A 24,935-nucleotide genomic window follows, 5' to 3' on the forward strand; every position below is an offset into this window, starting at 1 on the left:
ATTTCCTCCAGGCGTTAGATTATTTATGTTGCTATATTGCATTATGAGAATTTTCACTACTATTTGAAAAATGATATGTAAAAGAAATATGTCATCTTACACCATTGTCTAAATGTATCACTATTTAGTCAATATTTAAACACCCTTCTTCTGCAGGAGAATATCTTTTTTCCCCTTCGTAACATCCTGCTCACTGCAGTAACATATTAAGCTGCTGGCTACATGACATCTCCCTGATCTATCCCTTTAAGAGTCACATGTTGAAATACTGTCTTATTATTCATTAACCTGTATATCTCTTCATCCATTTGTACATGTGCTTCTATATCTGTCAATGTATCACCCTATTTGTCATCTGTGTTTCTTTCTCTTATTATCATTGGTATAAAAGATTTGGATCGCAGAAATCTCTACTGTGCCTTATTGCTGCCTTTAACAAATTGTGCTCCACTGTTGCAAAACTTGATTTTCAAAGCTTGTGTTCACAACCATTTAGCGCTTACTTCACCGTGGATATCATTTGTGATAATCTGAAGTTGTGTGTAGCTATCAAAAATTTATATGTTGCATATATAGTGATTTGCTGCTGAAATGCCTCAACATCATGTTGCTTTACTTAAAGGGTGTGTACAGTTCTGGTCGAGGTGAGGATTTAGCTTTTAACGTTTTGCGAGAAATTCAGAAACCACTCTATGAGATGTCAAAGAGCATGCAATTCTAAAGGGTATCAAAAGTTTATTTGATGAAAATCGGTTTTGAAATGGCTGAGATATCCAAAAGCAAGGTGAAACAAAGAGATCCTAATAAAGTTGTGGCCTGTCGCCTTTCATTATTATCATTTTTTGGGATATCTCAGCCATTTCAAAACCAATTTTCATCAAATAAACGTTGAATCCTTCTTAAAATTACATGCTCCTTCATATTTCATAAGAGGTTTCTTATTATCTCACTTAGGAATGTTCAAAACATGAATCCCCACCTCAACCAGTACTGTACAGCCCCTTTAAGATATATCAAGTAAGCAGCTGTCATGCACATGATATAGGTCTTAGGATATGAAGACAAAGTGTACTGGAGTACTGTGTGCCAGTTTTCATCCAAGCAGATCACATGATAATTTTGGCTACGCCCAGTCATTTTAGACTTTTTAATTAGCCCGATTGCTTCTCGTATTGCTCAAATTCCTTGAGCTTCCAGCAAGAACAGAATTGCACATTCTTCTCTAATTCTGTCATAGAGAGTGAAAAGAGCTTGACATATTACAATATTAATTTTTAAAATCAAGTGTAATGTACTAGTGGAGAGAATTGATTTCTCTATCATGAAAAAAACAACAACTAAAGCTTCATTTCACCAGTGATATTTTTTGTAAAGAAGTATCTGTGAAATCTATTAAAAGATACAGTTTTAAATAAGAAGACCTCCACTTGAAGGGAGAGTTAGTTTCTAACATGAACCATTATCTAATGTTTAAGAAAAACAAATAAATTGACATACTGTGTTTCATGACCCCTGTATTTCTGTCACTAACTTTATATTATGAGTATATATTCAGTGTAGTCCAAATTATGATTAATACCATGTGCACAAGAGTATAATATTAACATGTAATAAATGTTTATATGGTGAAAAATGTATCAAGTTTTTATTCCTGCATAATTCACATAATCATGGGATTTAAAATGTCAAAAACAATCGCTTGAAATAAGTAGGTTTATGAATCTTAGTGAGTCTGCAGTATTTTGCTGTCACACTTCCATTCATAAAGACCCTCTCATCAAATATTTTGGAGATGTGCATATAGGAGCATGCAAGCTCTGTTTGATTTAGAAGCCAGTCAGTCAAATAGGCATGAAACGGGGATAAAATTGCACAGGGATTGTAAAATCATAGGTGTGAAGACATATAGGTTACTTCTTGGCTACAGTCACATAGGAGCTTTAATGGGCTTTGTACAGAGGAAGTGCACAGCAAGATATGGTGTGGTAGCTGGGTTGGGAGAAATTGTTTCTCAAAAAGTCAGAATTTTGTAATTTTTTATGTGGTTTACACAATAAGGGTTTTCTTGGTTGTAACTGAAGAGAATGCCAGTGGCAACCTCAGATGGACAGCAGAAAGTCAATAATGTTGTCACCAGACAATTGTGCACATTGTTGTACCTGGTGGAAAAATTATTTTTAGGGGTTATCTCTCACAAAACATACCATCAAATAAATGGTAAATGGAAAGATGGCAATATGAGTACAGGGGGGTTTTCTGCATGTTGCATTTCTCTTTGATGCCTGTTTAAAGAAGCAAATTCCTTTATTTAACAGTGTAAAGAGTTGTGGTTCTAGAAAGAAAAGAATCATCTCCTAGCAACCACTGGCAATTACATTACAAAGCAAAACACAATCTTCTAATACCATGTCACAGCCACTTGCATCCTGTTGCATCCCATCGTATGACTGGGGCTTGAGGCATTGATTTTGTGTAGAAAACAGGCTCGAGCTTCTAGATATAGCTGATGTAGTACAATGTAGTTGGACAGTATTGGGCAGAATGTTAATTGCTTCCTATGGTGCATTTTTTTTGCTTTCATCATCAAAAAGTCATTATTTTCAAGAATGCCCAAGTCTGATGTGGATGTTTGGGATCATTTAATTATGGCTTGCAAAAAAAGTTGCATCAGTAGGGGTCTGTGGTACATTTATGATTAGAAAAGCAATGACTACTAGATAGCCCATTCATATGTCCTGCTCAGATGAGCATACTTTACATGTTATGTGACATTTTTCTTTCTTAGGATTTGTTTGCATAAACATCCTCATAAAGCATGAATGAAGGTTAGAGCTTTGACAAGTAAAATTTTTTTGAAACTTGATCATTCTTTCACTTTCACAAGTTTCTGTAATCTAAGGTTCCGGAAATCTGCATCAGTGATAGTTCATATTCAACCAATAGATATTAAGTCGGATCTAGTCTTGTGTATATAATACTAGTACTGTCACTGCTTCACTTCAATTTAATCAGTCCAGTAGTGAGCTGGGATGACATCTTGAAGCTCTTTGTATCCAATAGAAAAGACACTTTTTGAGTATGAACTGTTCATTAATATAACAAAAGCTGAGTAAATGAATAGATTTGTGGACACACATGCCATTATTAAGTAGGTACATATATCATCAACTTGTATGTATCATGTACACATGTGATGATTACATACAGATTTGTACATTGTATGTGCAAGCCATTTCTGTAGATCTCACTCTCTTGATGGTTATTGTCTTTGTTGCAGATGGCTCACTTCAACAACTTTGATCCCAGCATCAACCAGCAGCCAGAAGAGGAGGGAGGTTGGAGGTAACCATGACAACACCAATCAGATTTCAGTAGATATAAAAACATAGCCTTTGCTAGCCGCAAACTGCAGCACTCCAAATCTATCCTTGCTTTGTGTGGCTGATGTTACTTTAATGCTAAGGCAGCTACATGAATCAGTATGATTATTTATGTTGGATGCTTTTCATAGTGTTAGGTTGCAAACAGTATATTTCCCATAACTTTGTAGCTATGAGGAAGTTCATAATATGGCTCATTGCAAAATTTCCAAGACATTATGGTGTATTGTGAAATTTTGCAGTCCCTTACAGTTTGCTAGGTTTGATATACTATTTTGTGCATGAACATGCACAGATAAGACTTTATTAGGTGTCTACCAGTAATTGTGTGATGGTACTGCTGGTATTGTTCTAGGCCAATTACCCCCTAGACAATTACCCCAGACCCTTCCCCTAACCCTAATCCTGATACAGTACGTACCTATAGGAATCTACAAACTTTAACCCGTTTTTTCTTAAATGTTAACTTTCCATCGATATCTCCGCAGATACGAGGGGAGGGATCGCAACATACTTCTACTCAGCAAACAGCATGGTACCAGCCACCCTATAAATAGCTACACAGGTATCGGCATCATCAAAGCCCCGGCCAGGACGGTGTACAACTACCTCAAAGACCCCACCAACAGGCAGCTGTATGACCCCATGCTCAAGGTAATCTTAGCAAAGGTTGTCTGGTTACCATGAGAACATGAATCATATTCATATACATAGATCAGTAGCAATCATACTCTCTAGTCTGGAACTGTGGTGTAATTTCCAAGCCATGGTTTATAGGAAGCAAGTGGGCCATGTACAAACTCTACTGGAGTCAGAGAACATATATGACCATTTTGGAAGTTATTTCTCTTGAAGCTGCCTCATGTAAAACCATATTATCAAACCCTGAAGGTGTTTGTGCCAACTGTAACAAATCGTGTAATAAAAGTGCTTATTTTAAAAAATGAGGACACTCTTTTGTTGACAGAAAGAAAGCAGTCTTCTGAACCTGCTAAACAAACATATATTGAAAAGCAGAGATACAATGTATGTGAAATCCTTACCTTGTATGTGAATTCACAGAGGGAATACTTTTACATGGAATTAGAACAGTCACAGAGAGATTGATTCAATTGAAAGACAAATATAAGTTTGAAAGCAAGCAAGTGGAAAAATAATAGGCATTTTTAAAATAAAATGTGATAATAGAAAGGATGGCAGTGATGGTGAAACTTGGGATAATGAAGGTAGCCAGTGAGGATGGTTATGATTAAAGTAATGGTGATGAAGATGATGATGATGATGATGATGATAAAGATGATGGTGATGGGGAAGATGATGGTGATGAAGATGATGATGATGATACTAATGATGATGAACCTTAAAATAGTTAAAGCATTAAGAATGATAATGAAGAGGAGAATGACAGTTGTGACAACATCTAGGATGAGGATGAAAGAAATGGTGGGAATGTTGTTGATGCTCCTTTGGTGTCTTGTTACATCCTCTGTTTCCCCTCTTAAAGACTTAACTATCTGCATGCTCAGTGAGACAGTTGCAGTGATGTGATTATTTGTATGATTTATTTAAATACAGGAAGTGAAGATCAAGAAGGACTTTGGGGATGGGCTGCGAGTGGTTTACATGGTGTTCAAGACGGACCATTGCCTCCTTCAGCACCCCAGGGATTGTTTGCTTGTCATCCAGACACGAGAGATGGTGAGATGCTCAGTCACAACTTTCCTATCTCCTCATGTATTTGTTTTTGTTATTGTTATGACTTTTGTATAAACAGTGTCAACTAATCTGTCCCTCCTTCTGGTTAAATATATGTTCGTCCCAGAGTAATGTTAAGTTCAACCAATTAATGTGCATATTGATTGAAAATTGACAAATCTGGAAACACAGGAATTTTATATACAGAATATGCCATGTATTTCACAAGCATACTATTTCGCAAATTGAGACTTGTAAAACAAACTTGCTAGTGGTCAAATTTGTAAATAAGAACCATATTCATTGAATCAGAAAGAGGCATTTTCAAGAGCAAAGTTAGCAGTATCCTACCTGAGAAAAAGGTAGACAAAGCATTTTGTTACATTTTGTTGCAATTTGAAAAAGTTTATTCGACTTACGAAATTTGTGAAAATCAAAACTTTGCCCAAAATATGCTGCATATTCATTTTGTAAAAGGAGGCATATCAATTAGCCTTTGAGACATTATTTTTATGTTGTTTTTTTAAGTTATTTAGCTCATAGATGCTCATGAGATGTGTGAAATTTTGGCAAAAAGGAATTATAAAATGTGAATTGTTACCTTTCTTGTTTGTTTTTACCCAAGGGTCAGCAATAGGTTTTATCAGTGTTCCCAGTGTTGTGGGGAAACTTATCTTTGGGTATAAAGTGCCTTCTTGAGAAATACATCTTGCAGTGGAACATAACATTGACGCTTGTACATTATTGTAACACATTACCTATAAAAATTCGCTGTCACACACTGTCATAAGTTCTGTCTTCATATCGTATCACACCATTTTCACGTGAGAAAAAAAAAATTGTTGTTTTTGAAACAGGATGGCAGGTTTTTCCTGGTTGCATCTTCCATTCACCATCCAAGGATTCCTGCCAGAAAGAAAATTGTCAGAGCAGAGGTGAGAGACTTAACTATAGAAAGTGATTTGTGTGTTTTAGGTATTCAAAGATATATATATATATATATATTTATGCCTCCGCCACGAAGTGGTGCCGGAGGCATTATGTTTTCGGGTTGTCCGTCCGTACGTACGTACGTCCGTATGTACGTCCGTACGTACGTCCGTACGTCCGTCCGTCCGTCCGCTTTCGTTTACGCGATAACTTGAGTAATATTTACTGGAATTTTACCAAACTTGGTCCAAGTATGAAGTATGATGGGGCAATTATTTGATTAGATTTGGGTGAAATCGGCTAAAGGTCAAAGGTCAAGGTCAAATCATGAAATTGTATCCGTTTACGCGATAACTCAAGACTGGATGGAGCAAATTTCACCAAACTTTGTTGGAGGATGATGTATGATGGGACAATTACTTGATTAGTTTTTCAGTGAAATCGGACGGAGGTCAAAGGTCAAAGATCAAGGTCAAATCCTAAAATTTATCTGTTTACGTGATAACTCAAAACTGGATGAAGCAGCTTTCACCAAACTTGGTCCAAGGATGATGTATGATGGGACAATTAGTTGAGTAGATTTTAGTGACATTGGCAAGAGGTCAAAGGTCAAAAGGTCAAGGTCAAATGCTACAAATGTTGCAATTTCCCCCATATCTATGCAATGCCCAAAGGTATTTTCTTGAAACTTGGTGTGGACATGTACTACTGCGTAAAGATTCTCCAGAGAGAGTTTCATGTCATAAGGTCAAAGGTCAAAAGGTCAAAGGGTAGGTGAAAATGTTGCAATATCACTTTTCTTGCAAATGGTTCAATGTATCTTTGTGGAATTTGGTACATATGCATGTACTGTCTGGCAGGGATTATCTAGGGAATTTAGGGGTCATGGGTCAATAGTCAGGGGGTCAAAGGTCAAGGTCAACTCCTCAAAATTTTACTATTTCCCTCATATACTAGTATATGCAATGCTTGTATAATTAGTTTCAAAACTTAATACATGCATTACCTAATGGAGATTCTCCGGGAAATTTCCAGCCAGAAGGTCAAAGGTTAAGGGTCAAAGGCCAGGTTTCAATGCCCCCCCCCCCCCAAAAAAAAAAAAAAAAAAAAAAAAAAAAAATTATAGCAAACCCAGTTCAAGACATTTCTGACAAACATGTCATTTCAATATTTTGCCAGTTATGTGAAACTGTCATGGATCACACATTGTGAAGACATTGTACTATACGCCTATTGGGAGAATCATGCATTATGGCGGAGGCATCAGTCGCCATAGCGACATTTCTAGTTTTTTATGTATGTGATATGAACAGCATAGCAAAAATGTTGATTTAGGGGTTCAACATGTCGCTTAATAGGTATCACTTGGAGTATACTGTATAACCGGAAATGTTCGAGTGCATTTTGATTTCACAAATTTCACGAGAGCCAAGATTCGCAAATTAAAATGCACACAAAAATTCTTGTCGACTCTATGTGCACTGAATGCCAGTGGCAATGCACAAAAATATTATGCCACGAAAAAGGCCATTAGCTCCAATTTGCGAAAATATCTTGCTTTCCAGTACTTCCTCTCCTTGTGCACACACTCATGGCAAGGTAATGATTTTGAGTGAGTGGGTATATTTTCTTAATCCTTGCATAAACACACACGGTGACACACACTTGGCCATGTGCAGGATTTTTTTTTTTCCAGGTTATAAGAATTCAGGCGCATGTCATTCACTGGTGCAATTTGTGGTAGCCTGATTGTTATGAACAAATTCACAGAATTCATGTAACTGGCCTAATCCCTTCTATATACAGACATTCTGTGAAGATATAGAGAATGTACACAGGTACTTCCTGGTCCGTGGTGGCACAATGTAGCTGATGCCTGTGATTCAATTGTTATCCCCTCTTCCCCAGGTCTTGGTGGCAGGGTTCTGTATCCAAGCACTCATGTCCAGTGGCACAGAACACTGTCGAGTGACGCACCTGACCAGACTAGATCTCCATGGAGACCTACATCCCAAGCTCATCAACACACTGACCAGCCGACAGCCCCTGTGCATTGCGGACCTCCGGAGTTTTATAGAGATCTAGATCAACCACATTTGTGTGCAAAAATGTGTGGCTGCTCCTTTCAGCTTGCAGATAAGAATATCAGATTCTCTTCAAGCACATGGACTTGAAGTCTTGGTGCATATTTGGTTATACATATATTCAAGATCATGAGCTACAGTTGAATATGGGTCTGAATTGTTTAAGGAAATTTCACCACATTTCTTTCAGTGACTCTGCAAAATTAGGTAGAAATCATAATTAGCATTCAACAAAATCATGTCAGTTAAATTTGCTAGTACAGATACAATGTATGCAGGTATATTGGATGGGTACAATTCTCTATCATACGTGGTGTCTGCAATTTCATTATCAAATCTGTGGATTGTAGTTGTCATTGTTATGGAGCTATATGAAAGAGATAATCACTCAGCTGTATGAAGTGTCATGGTGCCAAGACTTGATTGATTCAGGAATAGGATAAAAGATACCCCCACCTCTTCATAAGAGAAAAAATGAAAAAAAGCCTTCTCAAAGCTTATTATATCACATAATTGCTATTGGCAGCCTTCCAGCTGTTAACCATGACCGATTCACTCTTCAATAGAGCACCCATTCTTCACAGTCTGGAAGGGATCCAACATCATAATATCCTGTTGAGTTTGGTTTCATCCTATCACATTTTTTCCCGGGAGTCCCTTCCTAATGTATGTAGCTGCTTTGCTCCTCACACCTTGTTAGGCCTTATACAGTTAATGTGGGTGTTATTGTTATTTAATAATACTCCAGGGCATGATGTTAAAACTTCTTCAGATGTTGGCAGTGCAGAAGTAGCCATGATATATCAATCATGTTTCGTCTGACCTTATGCATTTGTGAGTAATCTCACTTTGTATTGCTCTTTTTAATAATTTTTTTTTTTTTACTTGGAACATTGAGTTATGTACTGTCATTGTTTTAAATCATAAATTCTGATAACAAAAAAAAAATGGTTTAGAATTAAGAACACATTGATAAAGAGGGAGCTTTGAGAAGCTGATGTCGCTACTCATTTCCATCTCTCTGTAGGAAGACTGCGTCCTCGGCGTTCTGGCTTTCTCTCAAGATTATGACAATTTGTTCGTAATTTTCATGATTGTTCTGTAGATGGAGTAGTCAACAATCAGCAGCAAATGCTTGCTCTATTTTTAGTTACAGGTTAAAAAAAAGATAGAACTCTGTCTACAATTGTATTTCCAAGAAATCCTTCCAAGGCCAGACAGAACTTTGCTGCAAACGCCCTGCGCAAGCTCAATTATCAATCTTATTTATGTACTGCAATCATATGATTCTTTCACCTTGATTTCCAGAAAAGCTACCAGCTTCTAAATACTCTGCTTATATATGAATAGAGCAAATGAAGAAAAATGAGGTAAACTTCACCATGTGAATTACAATACTAACGAGAAAAAATACTCCTCAGTATTTCCCTTGGCTATCTGTGGCATTTCAAATCGAGTGAGTGTGAGAGCCTAACAGAAGAGTGTATGTTTGGAAAGAAGATTGTGCAATTTGCTGTACCAGTGATCATTTGCTTGATTTCTGCAATGTCAAATTGATACTCAAAACAATTTGGGAGAAAACTTAATGACACTTTATGGGCGTTTTCACATCAGCCCGATAAAAATCCAAGCTCGAGATATTCATTGCAATCACAAATTAGTGCGCTATTTCATTTCCTATTCACATCAGCCTAAACATTATCAAATAGCGCACTAGATCGCATTAAATATCCTGCTATTTCGGAAATTTCCCGAGTTGGACTCAAGAAATTTTCTCGATCAGAGCGATACAATTAGCGCGCTACTTTGTATTCATATTATCAAATAGCACGCTATTTCATGATTGGGTTAATTTCCCAAGTCTGAAAATAGCGCGCTATTTCGAAACATCGGGCTGATGTGAAAACGCCTTATGTGACTGGCCAACACTTTAATGACCTTCACTTTTAAGGTAATTTCCATATGAAAATTGTCCACCTGTGATTAAAGTAATCCATGTTTTATTCATGTTCTGGCAATTTTTCTGTATAATTTTTTTTGCAGCATTGCAAGATGAAAATTAAAACAAGATGAGAGGCTATTTTCTTCTGTGGCAATTCCACATTTTTTCATGTGAAATAGCTGCTCGTCTGAATTATTGGTAAATCAATTACATGATTTTGTTGATAAGAAAGTAAATCATTCATAATATTTTCTACTATGTGCAATCATTTGGTTTGAAGTTGCAAAATCTCTGCAAAAATTGAATTGCATAAAATGCATTCCTCATGTTTGAAAAATATGATGTGATTGGTCTTCCTGTTTGTAAATTCTTTATTATGAGATATATACTTGAATAAGTTGTGCCATAAGTCACCAATTTCTTATGAATAATTACTGAAAGATAAACATGTTATAATTCTGAGCCCAAACTGTGAATTTTGTTGGACCAAAACAGTATCCATTTGAAGTTTATCAGGTTTATGGTCAAATAGATATGGTCAAAAATTATGAGACTAAATTAGTCAAAGTTGTTGTCATTGACTCTCAAGATGTTATTTGGCAAACTTATTGAAGTACCCATGAAGCTGGACATGTGGCTTTAAATTACCAGGAAGTATTTCTCAAAGGAAAACAGTCACCTCCACTTCAGCATGACAGTTAGTTTTTAATTATGTAGACAAAGTGATCATTGAAGTCTGCCTACTGTGACTCTTAACTGAGCTCTTCTCTCGCCTTTTGCCTGTAAGGTAATGAAAAAAAAATGATGATCACGAACCTTGTACTGGTACTTCGTGATGATGCTAGAAATAAAGTATTCTATGATATGAGCGAGTTTAATGGACAGTCACCAAGTGTATATACAGAGCATGAAAGGAGTTGAAAACCAATTGTTTGATTCACAGTGCCCATTAATTTCCTTTAATTTCTGAATGATATTGAATGATACACGTCAGAGGACAAAATGGACATGACATGAATTATAAAAAAAAAGGGGGGAAAAAAAGAAATGCAAGATTACATCGGAAATGTAGAAATTCTCAGGGAACTACTGTATTGTGCATGCATGCATCTTCATTGAATGTACAATGTACCTATGACCTTTTGATCTCATGCATGTTTCCAACTGCCATTGCTTGATATCACATAGTTGAGAGCTAGAATGCCATTTACTCAACAGACTTTGTACAGAGTGCACCCCTTCTGGTTCTGCACTAAGAAAAGTTACCATGAACCTACAGGTATTGAAGTTGAACTTGTGCATTTCTGTACGGTTGCTGGGGGATAATTACTTTTGCAAATAAAAACATAAGGGTTTGTGTGTATATGGGGGTACTTTTGCTTCCTCTCTTTTTCTTTTAACTGCACAAGCTTTAGGTCATGCAATGTACTTTGTGATGGTTTAACATTGGAGAGAGTGTGGTAATCACACACGTGGTAAACACCTTGATTTATGTCTGCAGCTGATTGGTGATATCATATGGAATATGGAATTTGCTATGAATGTTCACTTTTGTACTGATTTCTACAGTATTTAGCCATTTTTGACCAATCTGCACAGTGCAGCAGTAATTAGTCTGCTGTCTCCTCACATACAGCATGTCTTGTTTGATATTTTGATCTTTATTCATTTAGCCACCTTCTTTTCTTTGTCAGGAAGTCAATACCAACCTGTGCATGTTTGCCTTACTTGGATGTGTGTTAGCGTGACTTTATATGCCAGTATACCCAAGTTTTCATATGGACACCTTTCTAGATTGTTGTACAGTGGCTGGAATGACTCTGTAGTCAAAATATAATGGTCTGACAAACTGGACTCTGATCATTGTTCCAAGGCTATACCCTCAACTGTTGCCCTCAATCATGGTAGTGGTAAAGAACTTGCTTCACATAATTTATGGTGCCCCTTCCAACTTCCTCCAAAGCTCACCATTTGATGTAGACAAATAATAAAATCAGCAAAACAGGCAGCAAGCTCATAGATTCAGCTGCACAATTATTTGTAAGATTTGACATTCGGGGCTGATTGAAATGAGAAAACGGTTCAGTAGATTCTCAGTTAATTAATAATTGTGAGCTCTTGTTGCATTTTGGGTCAATTTTAATCTGAATTTCAGGTTCTGCATGAATACACCTGTCAACTCAAAATCTCATCACTGACAATTTTTCTTTTCCGTCCCCGACTTTATACTTTAAGCTTATTTATTTATTTGACATTCCATGTGTATAAAGTGTATATATTTGGAGAAATATCAATATTTCTGTGTGAAATACTTAAATTCTTCTGGCCTAATTTGAAGTTTTATGTCAGGTAAAATGAGCCAACTCTCGTATTTATAAGTGTTTGGGTTGTATTTATTTATCTCACAGTGAATGACTGCCAAAAAGTGATTATTTTGTTTTCATCCTTGTCATTTTGTTCATGTGTCATATTCAAGATTTGTGTGCATGGTGTGAGATTATGTTCCATGTATTCTATAACCACAGTTACAGTACACAGTATTTGGATCATCAGGGCATGGTGCTATATATGTCTCTCCAAGAGTTTGTTGTGTTGAAGCCTCTGGTGGACTTTGTTGTTAATAATCAAAACTGGTTTATTTCCTGTACTGTGTAGTGTAAAATTTGGATACCATAATTGATTTGTGTTTGATCCATATATGTATTCATTTTCATGGATATCAGAGTTACAAGTGTGCTTATGTATTAAAACGAGAGAGACCAATTACAAACTGTCCTGATAATATTGTCATTGATTTGAGTCACTCATTTTGCACAAATGGAGCAAATGGTGAGCTGGGATGTTGAGAAAATGAATGTGCATTTACTATGTGCATTAGTGTGATTGTGTGAATGAACATGTGCCATGACTGGAGTCACATGGCTGCTCAAAGAGCTGAGCAAAGTACCACGAGACCAACAACTTTAATGCAAGTTCCCTCTGAGAATGCCTAGAGGTACAACTGCTACTGTTGGTGGACTCAACCCAAGGACCTTACTATTGAGAGTCCCTAATCCTTTCCACTGAGCAATGGCGGCTCCTCAAATAGAGCGGTACAGACTAATACGATAAATGGTGAGATACAATGTACTAGTATGTAGGTATGCTTGATACACTGTATACTGTATACTTTGTAACTCTCTCACACAGATCAAGATCATTCAAATATACATCATCTCTCCGAGTGACAAGAAAGAAAATACAGAAAGCAAAATGAGATATAGAAATCTTTGTATTCTTTGTTCTTTTTTTTTTAATCTTCAAAATATGGAAAGGGTTAAAACATTTGGGAAGAGGAGGTGAAATATTGCTACAGTGTTGCTTGATAATGGGGCAAGCACACAAGGCCACATTAAATGTACACACAAAGGCTGCTCTCTAAATTATATTGCAGTAGGATGCTGTAAATGCCACTAGTGTTTTACCCAAACAGTGTTACATACTATCAAAACACAGTTGCTTGCTACATTAAAGGCATAATTTACCATTTGCAGATGAAACAAAAACCCAGCATTAATGCTTTAAAATAGTTCTAAAATGTGAGTCAGGGATAGAAACAACCACTGTAAAAATTTGAATCCGTATAATTGATGTTAAGTATTGTTAAATACACAAAATGTGAACAATAGTTATGATAAGAACGTTTCCAGAGTAGTCCGTCTACAGTTACGGTTTATTGAGAAAAATACTGATATCTCCTTATACTTTAGGCTTTATTGTGAAAGTTTTATATGGTATGATGTTTTGTGACATAACAGACCTACACATATGCATCAAATGTGATATTTTGAACATTTTTGAAATCACTGCTCCCAAAGGTAAACAGGACCTTTAATTCAAATATACAATGTATGTGCACCTAACTTCCCACACTACAGCATATTCTCAAACACATGTTATAATCAGCAACAAATCACAACTCATTCTTGTCATTAGGTACATTCACACATGACTAACCTGAAACCATTGATATTGAATAGATTCCTGGCTTAAAATAAAGAAATATCACCCTGCTAAATGACACACAGGAGTACCAAAGTGTGGCACCATAGCCATTCATAGCCATGGAAACTGGTTCTAAACAACCTCACATAGCCTGAATATCTGTGAACAGAACTGTTGCTAACCATACCCGTAGCCAGTTCCAACCCACTGCCCAAAGCCTTGTGCAAGGATATCTTGTTTGGAACCAGCACTGAGCTACCAGTGTATAACAAAAGATTGTGACATCATGATTTCAGTAATGTATACACTGTATTAGGAGTTCCGAGTAAGCTATCAAAATGAGGTGAAGTTGAGTATTTTGCTGATGTACTTAAAGCTCTCTTTGCTACTTTGAGGACCATTCTCATTTCCGAGTTTATTGCACAGGACTATTACACATTTGCACATTCTGACAAATTACATTGTACCACTAGTACATGTATGCTTGTGTGCTTCGATAACTTTCACATAATGGCTGTTCTGAGAAAATGAGCTACCACATCATAACCTAACTGCACTCTTACCTCAGTTTACAGCAAATTTCTGCACTACTGTCAAATCCATGCATGCCCTCTTATTACAAAATTGTCACACAATAATTGTACAGTTCAACAGCAAACATGTCAACTTGGTGTTCCTTGGTCTCTCTCCTTTTCAACTAATAGTCACACATTAAAGGTGAATTTCCTTTATATTATTGAGTAGCGAGTGATGGAAGTACTTATGGTTCCTTCTGAAAAATTACATCACAAACTGAATAAACAGCGAAGAGCATACATATAGAAGAGTTATAACAAATGAGGAAAGCAACCCTAATGTGAGGACATGTATTCTGAACTTTTTAGCAGCAAAGCTCATGTCATTCCCTTCTCTGACAAATTTCTAAATAGAATATGGCAACATGACATACATAAATGTTTGTGCTCATGACTGTAAGTACACAAGAAATGTGAATAAAACCGCATACAACATGCATTAAATTAGAAAGGAAGCCATTGTTGTCTGGTCTGAAGTAAATGCCAATAGTGGTCCTATATTCACATTAGGGTTTAACAACAACAGTGGAAGTATAGATAAAACTATCAATAAACACAAATTTCATGAGTACACATGTCCGTGTGCAAAGAAGTATAAATACATATGATATATATTAACATATGGATGGATAAATGAACATCTAAAAAAACAGTCAAGCACTGTACACTTGAAATTTTGAGCATATATGTGTAAGGAAACAACATACAATTAAATGCAATAAATACACAGTGTAATTGTACAATCAGAAACAAACTCTGGACCATGCATGCTTTGGTGATCACATACTGAAAAAGCAGAGAATCGAAGGAGAAATAGATCCCCATTATTTGCACACTACTACATGGGCATATCTAGCACCTACAGGTCGCGTGAAGTTTACTACTAAAACTGTAGTTGCCTAGTGGTGATTTGCACAGCATCTACCACACATTGAGGGGTTAAACTTAATTACTTGATTCAGACCATGTAACATAATGTACCTGGAAGATGCTTTCAGCCCTCAGAGCAAGTAAGGAAATTAACAGGATAACTCCACTTCTATTGGTAAACCCAAAGATTGTTGAAGCCAAGACACTGAATGAAGCAAAGTCCAATTTAGTGTACCAGTGTACAGTCAAAAGCTTATACTACGGTCTCCACAAAGCTCAACTTACTCATAAAGCGTTGACTGGATTTGAATCAAGTCGTCAGTTAACCAGCTCGCCATGGATGCATGATGGCATCTGGTGAAAAGTTGATTTTCAATGCTGGTATATATGTATATCCGCGGTATATGACAAAACTTGAATGGGAGCATTTTCACATTGATACAGTATGTCCCAAAAAAATTACAATCAGATTTTTGCATTGAAAACTTCCAATATGATTAGACTGTCTAAATGCTACTTCAGGGTCTTAAAATATAACATCTGAGCTGTATTTTGAAAAAAAAAAACAAACAAACATTCAATTTGGTTAAGTTGGCACAGAGAAATCTGGATCTTTGTGAAGCACATCATGGGTCTGATTCTTCCAAATTTAGCACTCATGGATCTCTTGGTAGAGCATAATGTGTGAACACAAAGGACAGAACTTGGACGGAAGGGATTCCTGACATGTTCTACAAAACTCCTCATTTCTCTTTGACCACTGAAGCAAATCGGATGGGGTTTTCAGTAAGATGTGGGCAATAAGTTATAGTTTTATACCCTGAAATTTTATTTGGATTGATTCACTATTTATAAAGTTACCATTGCGGGGGGTCCCGTTGTAATTTTGGGGGGAACATACGGTATGATACAAGATATTATCTCTCTGAATTTACGCGTTGTAAGTTGATCTATATGCAGTTTTCCAAGTCCTCTAGATGGTATTTAAAATGAAATTAAAATGAAACTGGATGAAATTCAGAGTGATAAATCATTAATCAATTATATACAATAAATGAACGATTAACTGGGTCTGTTAAAGTCATAAAGTACCAGAGAATATTGCCTTCATTGTGGGGTCAAACATTTTCTGGTATTCCATTCGATACCATCCAATCATGAACTACTCAGTATTTCTGTTGTGCAGTGAATTCACATTGAAAGAATATCCAACATGTGAATGAAAGCTATGAGTGCAGCATGTAGTTTTCCGATGCACCTTTGCATCATGAAGTGAATATTGTGAGCTGATCATTGCAAATTGTCAACAAATGTCTATGATGAATACATACAAGTGTATTACAACACCCTTAAACAGTTGCATGTGTGTTTATGAGCACAAAAGGGTTGACTAAGCATACAGCACTATTGCCACTGCAACATTACTTTGTCTACCGTTTACATGTATTTCGAACACATAACTGCCCCGTTCATTCAAACAAGGACAAAAGAACACAAGAATGAATAAATATTTTCTTGCGATAATACAGCATTGTAACAAAAAAATACATAGACCTCAAACTGAAGTGAATGTAGGCGTAAACTATCATTAACCTGCATTTTTCTACCCATTTGAACTGAGTTAGCCTCATATACTCCTAAGCAGGAGATAAAACATGTGACACCACAGGCCACCTTGACAGTCTCCTTCATAAGCCTCTCTTCAAGATAACAGTACAACATAAGTACATGTGTTCAATAAATGAATGAATTTGTGCTGATTGTATCACATGTATGTGCAATCAAGAACACTGACATTTTCTATTTTCCAATTCAAACTATGCATCAACAAATGAAAAATCTTCCTCTTCTTATGGCAACAAAATATACTGTCTAGACACTGTGTAAAAATTAGACAAAACATGCATTCATTATTAAAAACCATCAACCTTGCTTAAGTCGACCTCGCATTTAGACAAATAATCACCAAAGTCGAAGATCTTTTCAAGTCCTCTTTACATTCAATTGATTTTAATCCCTCAAAGGTCGAATTTTCTGTAAGGTGAAGCTATTTCTTCAGTCCAAATAGATTAAACTTACAACACAAGGTTGACTGTATTACGTCTAGAAATATATGTTTAAGCAATGGAAGTGTATCTTCTGGGGTTATAAAGCATAGGCCTACTGTATACCATGATGGACCTGCATACAGACCTCCACCAAAGAAGAAAAAAAAAAGAACAGGCAAAAAGTGTGGCCAGTAGAGTGTATGTAAGTCAGCAACTTAAATATAACTGACCTTTGACGCCATAAAAGATGAAACACAGAGGGAAGCTTCACTAAAAACAGCAGGAGTATACAAGTAGATTTGACCACTGTGCTCCAGAGTTCAATCATTTATATACACATCACGAGATGCACAAAAGACACAAAAATATGACCTTTGATCCCAAAAGGAGGTCTGGAACACTCAGAGCAGCATTACCAGTCTAATACCGCAGGGGTCCTAATTTTACCATGATGCATGATCATATGAGTTATGAAAACAAAATCCATTGAGAAATATGAAATGGTAGAGCACACACAAGAAATGTACCATGGTGGTAGCCTTTGGACCCAATAAAATGCGGAACACTCGAGGCATTCATAACCAAAATTAGAACAGGTCAAGATTTGACAATGATACATGTCTGTACAAAACTTGCACAAAATCCAGGGAGAAATGTGGTTAATAGAGTGCAGACAAGCTAGGAGACCCTAAAAATCAATCATTATGTGTGACAGTATACTCCCATTATAACAAACACGGTTATAACAGAATTCCGGTTACAACGAAGTAAAAATTCAGGCCGCAACATTATCGACTCTATGCATTGTTATTGTTTATTTGTTTGGTGATAACAAAATTTTGACACAACGAAAGAAAACTGCCGGTCTTTTTGACTTCGTTATAACGGGAGTTCACTGTATAAAGGCAAAAAAAAGTGGGACACTACCACAAGACGTTACAGGTGTATAGTTTTTAAACAATACACTTCCATATCAAATCGTTGTGGTCTGTGCTGGTAACCAGGATTTCTAACTGTACCTGAGTGCATCATATCAAATGCAACCCATAGGTCACAAGCAAGACACCTACCAAAATATGAAATAAAAAAAGTTTATCATATATACAATATTATCTCATAACCCATCTGCGTGAAACCATTTTCATTAATCCATCCTGAATAACCTTTATTTAAGGAAAAAAGAAGTTCTTTGAGCTGCTCCTTTTTGTGGATGCAGCTAAATCTGATACTGTAAATAATGCAGAAATTTTTGTGGTATATTAATTTTCGCATAATTGTATATTTTGTACTTTTTTGGCTGGCACAATTTCTAAAACCTGTGCAAATGCATAACGCAAATTCACGAACCCATAAATATGTTTTGGAGCTGCTCAGAGCGAAGAATTTATCACGCAAAAATATCAATGTTTACGGTAATAGCAAGACTGTCTACTACAGGACAAAATCACCAGCACCATACAACTTGTCTAATACTATTCATGTACATGTACATACATGTGTACATGTACATGCACAAGGGGATCACACATTTCATAATGTATACAAGCAGTTTGCCTTACTGAATATAAGGAATTACATGTATACACACCCTCAATTTTTCATGCATGACTATAAGAAAATTAAAGTTAAAAGAATGGCTCATTCTTTAGAATAAGTACAAAATTGTACATACATACATGTATATAATGCACTTTCAAACGAACTCTCTTTTTGAGATTTCCAACTTAGATAATATCTTTATAATCCTTTTTTTTTTCACTTTCTCCACTGCAATTCACTTTGCTTTCTCTTAGAACTCTCTTGGTGATTACTCTCTCCCTCTCTCTCTCTTTCTCTCTCTCTCTCTTTCTCTCTCTCTCTCTCTCTTTCTCCTTATTTTGCTCCTGCTTCTTATATCTCTGTTTGTCTAATCTATTTCATGCACTACATCTATCAATCCCTTTTTATTTTCATCATCACGCATAATATTTCTACAGTTCTTGTAGCCAACTGCATAGAGCGTATTTCACATTTAACTATCCTGGTACATGTAATCAGAGATATGAAATCAATGTCTTGCTTTCGAAAGCATTGCATCCCAGTCTGGGCAAGGTTAAGCAGGACTGCCCACACTAGCACATCAAAAATCAGGGAGATTCTTCCAAAAAGTAATCAGAGAGAGTGAGCATGATGTGAAATCATTTCTTTAGGAAACCTCCTGCATAATCGGGCAGACTTGGCAGCTCTGGTAAAGCTATCAGCTTCCAATTACATACTAAGCTTTTCTTCCTCTTCAAAGTAATTTTTTTCTCCATATTCCATTAATGCCCATTCAATACTAATGGACTGCAAAATATAGAGACCCTGTTGTGCATTTCTCAAGGGAAAAAAAAGGGCTCTAGAGTTTACAGGAAGAAAGTGGTTGAGGAGCAACAAACTTGGTTAGCACATGTGGTCTGCAAAGTGCACACTATGCAATATAGGCGCTACATCTACAGGGCTCAACACTGGTGGCCCAGTGGCCTGGGACAACTACATAGTGCTGGGCCAGCAAAAGTTAAGATTTAAAGATTTTGGGGGCCTACATGGGCCACCAGACAAAACAGAACACTAGACAAAAAAAGTCATACGGTAATAAACATAAGATATAGATCTAAATAAAGATAATGCCCAAGTAGTACAATAGGGGTACACTGCTCTGTGTTGTGATGTAGTGGTTAAAACCTGACCATCATACAATGCACTTAAAAAACAAACAAAAACAGAAACAACAAATATTCAGCTTTTATAACTCCCAAATTTGCAATGAACGCAAAGTACTCTTGATCATGGATACTGCCCACGACAAAATTAGGTCAAAATGCATCCTATATCAAGAGTGTACTCAATATACATGCATATATGCACTGCCCAATATTCAGTTTTGTTTTTTTTTAAACTTATGTTGTAAATAAGTCATTCATGGCATTCACAAGACTAGCCCGACCAGACATTGTGTCGTGACTTCTGTACAGCAACAGGGCTGTGTATAGTTTTCACAAGACACATGTATTTCTAATTGATGTGTTACATAGAGAAAATGAAGAGAGAGAAGCTATAAATAAAAGAGGCAATATATAAATTGATGGAGAGATACAAGTAATCAGAATCAAGAACTTCAAGATACTGACTGAAGTAAAACAAAAATGAATAAAAAAAGGAGAAAAATTATAATATTCTATTTACATATAAACATACACTGCAGGTGTACAATATGCACTATGGTGAGCATATGTCATTGGCGCTTATGTATACACTATTGAGTTGGATTAGCATATTTTCTGATTTTTTTTTGCTTGGAGAAGTAATGTGCATTTCTGAGTCACAACTGGTATACACTGTACATGTGAAAGACCACAGTTATGAACTGTGGAAACTGGCAAGATCAGCATATCATCCATTAAACTGTCACTGAACTCATTATGTTAGGACACCTGTATCAATAGCATTTCAGAATGATGCATATGAGCTTGACACCAATTCATCAATATCTCTTGCACACACACATATACAGAGACTTCCATTTCCAAACAGGTTTGAAGAGGGTATATAAATATTATCATGGCACATCAAGTGGTATCAACAATACCAGGCTAGAAAGACAGCAGGCCAGGCTGAGCATGCACCAAATCAATGACTAATAGTCTAGCATGTTTCGTTTCAGGAAAGTTCTACATTAATATAGCGTCCCTTGAAAAGGGAACCATTTGCAATGCTGTGTAACTTCTTACATTATTGTCTACATAGATTAGAATACTAAGTAGTTTACGAATGTTGTACACATATCACGAGAGAAACTTGTGGTCACAAACCATCACCTTTGTTAACATGGAATATTTTGTAGAGAGGAAATTTTCAGGAATTTCACAAAAATGATAATACCACAATTTATATAATTTGGGAGATATGGACATTGACATACTGTATATATGAACATGCATCATGTTAAAAGAAAAAAATAATAATAATAACAATACTCCTATTCCCAAATCAGAGGCAAGTGAAATTCAATGAAATTGGCCCAGGGTAAAAATCAGACATGTTCTTTAGTTTCCACTTTTTACAGTAATAGTTGACCCAGGGGCCCCGTTTCATAAAACTTGTCATCAGTGACAAGTTGTCATAGATGTGACAAGCTACTGAAATCCTTGCATCTGATTGGCTGAGAGCAAATTTGTCATAGAAATGTGGCAGTTGTCACTGATGACAAGTTTTATGAAACGGACCCCATATGCTATACACTGTAGAACCTACAGGTGTGTATTAACAGCTCCCAAACATCTCTGTTCCCTTAGATAGGCACAAGGCCTGCAATTCATGCATACCGTGTAAATGGCAAAATGTCACACACAAATGTGTTTATAGAATATACAGGCTTGTATGTACATTTGCACTTCACAATAATACTGTCTAAGTGTACAGGGCAACTGTCATTAAGGTTGATACTGAGGAATGTAGAGTTTTGTATGCGCTACATTTGTGCGTTGTGGTCTGTGCTGGTAACCAGGATTTTTAACTGTACCTGAGTGCATCATTTTGAAGGAATTTAAGTACAACATTGGTACTTGGAAACTTTACACATTTTCATAGTTGCAGCAGGGAGGTATCCCACCTCCCTGATTACAGTATGTTGTTTCAAATACATTTCAATAGAAAACACTGTGAATTGACACAGAATGTTAATTACACAAATTGTATTCTGTAATATTTTTCAGTAAAATTCTAACATGTGAAATGTTAAACTTTAGAATAGCTTTGTAAAAAATATTGTAATTGATTTGATACAAACACTATTTACGACAGTGTAGAACACACTGACAAATAGTACATGAAGACACAATAAAACAGAAAGACATTTTAACATGCAAAACATCATTTCATGACATGCAATCCAAAGTAATCCCAATAGTAAAGACTCTTATTCTGTTTTCTTTGCTGGTCCATTTGCGTGGGACACTGGTGAACCAACACCGGCCACATCTCGAAAATGTAGCCGCAGTGTGTTTTTTATGAGAATCTGCTCCGTGATGAGGGCACCGATAACCCAAGCTGGGGCATACTCCAGAGTGATAAGTCCCAGAAAGTCCCACTCAAACGGAGAGTAGTCCCAGGGGCATGCATTGAACTGCCGCAGAAGCAGACCAGTAGAAAACTCCCACACATAAATCCACAGCGTGTAGATGAGCAGGCGGATGGCTATAGGGACCCTGCCCTTCATCCGCAAATACATCCACTCAATAAAGAGATTGGACATCCCGTAGATGGCCAGAGACCAGACACTGGTGTTGCCCGGGAACTTGAAGTTCTGGTTGACAACAAACTCCCAGCCAGCGGTGAACATGACCTCGGCAAAGTAGCCATGGATTGCATAGATGTAGAATCGCACCCACACGGAGATTGCTCCTTCATCCCACATTCTCCCTGCTGTTCTGTCAACTTGAGCTGCATATAGGAAGAGGATGTGGCAAAACTAAAGATTGCAAAGATGCAAAATTTTGACCCCTCCCCCCCCCCCCAAAAAAAAAAAAAAAAAAAATTGTGTACAGCATTCAAAAATGATACATTTAGAGAACAATACAACAGAAGCTGTAGTCCTGCCAGCCATAGACCATATACTGTACGAGCTGAAATTTTCGCAGTGGTTTTATTTTCGCGAATTTCGCGAATCGCCTTTGAACCGCGAAAATAACAACACGTGAAAATAACAACGCGCAAATAAGTAAGTTAACTTAGACCCTCACAACCGCGAAATTTACAACATGCGAAAATGTCCTCCAAGTAGCAATTCGCGAAAATATCTGTACACGAAAATTTCAGCTCGTACAGTACGGTAGACCATGCTTCAAAGAAAGAATAGATAAACATAGAAAATATATAGAACCTATACATTGCATATCAAGAAGACAGCATCACATTTCAGATAATAATTCAGCAGTCTCTTGTGTCTTTTGTTATTCATATTCTACAGAAGTAAAGGAAACATGCAAGTTAGAAACTCTAAAATACTCAGTTTATAGGGAAGGCACAAAATGTTAATCAAATCAGCTATCAGTATCAGTATAGTAATGAAGCAGTGACTGATAGATGAGTGAATGGCACTAACATTGACAGAATCTTAATTGTTTCAACATAAGGTGTTGTTGTTGTTTTCTTTCACTGATGTGTTCTACTATAAATATTGCTGCATTCCCTCAATCCATATCATACATGTACATCCTGAAGGTGAACTTGTCCTTTCGAAAAGCAACGAGTACATGAAACAAAACATAGCATTTATACTAGTAATCATGTCTAGTTTATTGCATAATAACACTAGTTGCTTGCCTTTTAAGACTACTCAGTATGCCCTAGCACCTTACTCTTGAAAATCCACGTTGTCTTTGTCGAAAAGCCGGCTCGTGTTCGTCCACGTCCCGTGCCAGTATCTTGGGTGTGTTTTTCACCGGTGACACCGCTTTCGACTGGTGGCTCGCCTAGTGTTTCCCGTGTAGACGATTACAAGGAGTCTGTTCGTGCAGCCGGTGTTTTTGTTTACGTTTTACTTCCTTTCATTCAAGACAGCGAAGCAGCTGCATCAACGACAACGTAAGTGGCGTTCTTTAAATCTTATTTCCAACAGAGCCTCGCAAAAGAGCTATGCATGTAATGAGTAGGTATGGCCCAAAGAGATTTTCCCCAGTGGTGAGGAGGAGAAAAATCTCTTTGATATGGCCATGGTCCATGGACGTATAGTGAGAAAAATCTCGTCGCTTGTCCAACTCAACTTAATTTTCTGTAATATAGAGAAGAAAGAGAAAAAAAGTTAAAACCATTAACATATTAATATAGAATTATGATCTACAACTTGAGAACAAGCAAAGAGAAATACGTCATCCAATAATGAGGGGGAACTTCAGGATGATACATTAATTTCTACAAGGGATCCCCATACAAGTGAGCACTGGAAGAATGTTGCATTTAGGTACCGGGCATGAATAATTACATTAGGTTAGGCCATAGGTACACCTGTACTATGAAATCTCTTTGCTTTCACCCCTCCCCTGCCATAAATATCTTTGGTTCCGAAATTTTAGGATAATATCATTTTGAGATATGAATTTAATTAGAAGGAGAGCAGCAGAAGACAACTTAACCCTGGTCGATGACACGTCAGGCTCTGCTCCTATATGTAAACCATCGTTCCGGAACTATACTGCCCTACTTTGGCAAAAGGAAGCAAGTGACATCGAGTACAAATTAATGCTACAAATGAAGAAAATGTGTTTTTGGGTAGGCCCATCAACATGGAAATTTGTGATGAGAAATAATGTCGGTATTCGTGCAAGTCATATGGTTATGCATTTATGACAATTCGAAGAATTTTGATATTCCCATAGAAACTCATTATTACGTATCTTGCTTCCTTTTGC

The 24,935-nt window shown here is 36.7% G+C and overlaps 2 protein-coding genes across 2 annotated transcripts in view; one reads left to right on the plus strand and one right to left on the minus strand.

Moving 5' to 3' along the window:
* Window positions 1–8,731, plus strand: part of LOC140235181 (uncharacterized) — a 104,060-nt gene extending 95,329 nt beyond the window's left edge. Inside the window, exons 26-30 of the mRNA XM_072315220.1 lie at window positions 3,278–3,342; window positions 3,869–4,034; window positions 4,956–5,078; window positions 5,933–6,010; window positions 7,914–8,731. Of these exons, the coding sequence (XP_072171321.1) occupies window positions 3,278–3,342; window positions 3,869–4,034; window positions 4,956–5,078; window positions 5,933–6,010; window positions 7,914–8,090 (609 nt within the window). The 3' untranslated portion in view covers window positions 8,091–8,731. The remainder of the gene's footprint in view (window positions 1–3,277; window positions 3,343–3,868; window positions 4,035–4,955; window positions 5,079–5,932; window positions 6,011–7,913) is intronic.
* A 13,640-nt stretch (window positions 8,732–22,371) lies between these two features.
* Window positions 22,372–23,988, minus strand: LOC140226551 (transmembrane protein 229B-like). Its single transcript, XM_072307006.1, has 2 exons — window positions 23,886–23,988; window positions 22,372–22,968 (listed from the first exon to the last, which is right to left on the minus strand). Exon 2 carries the CDS (start codon window positions 22,940–22,942, stop codon window positions 22,445–22,447), a length of 498 nt encoding a protein of 165 aa, XP_072163107.1. The 5' UTR covers window positions 22,943–22,968; window positions 23,886–23,988; the 3' UTR covers window positions 22,372–22,444.
* Window positions 23,989–24,935: the final 947 nt, after the last annotated feature.

The sequence above is a fragment of the Diadema setosum genome, chromosome 1 (assembly GCF_964275005.1).
Source record: "Diadema setosum chromosome 1, eeDiaSeto1, whole genome shotgun sequence".
Taxonomy (NCBI): domain Eukaryota; kingdom Metazoa; phylum Echinodermata; class Echinoidea; order Diadematoida; family Diadematidae; genus Diadema; species Diadema setosum.

Excerpts from the sequence above, each read along its gene's own strand:
- LOC140226551 (XM_072307006.1), bottom strand. The coding sequence starts at position 22,942 with ATGTGGGATGAAGGAGCAATCTCCGTGTGGGTGCGATTCTACATCTAT.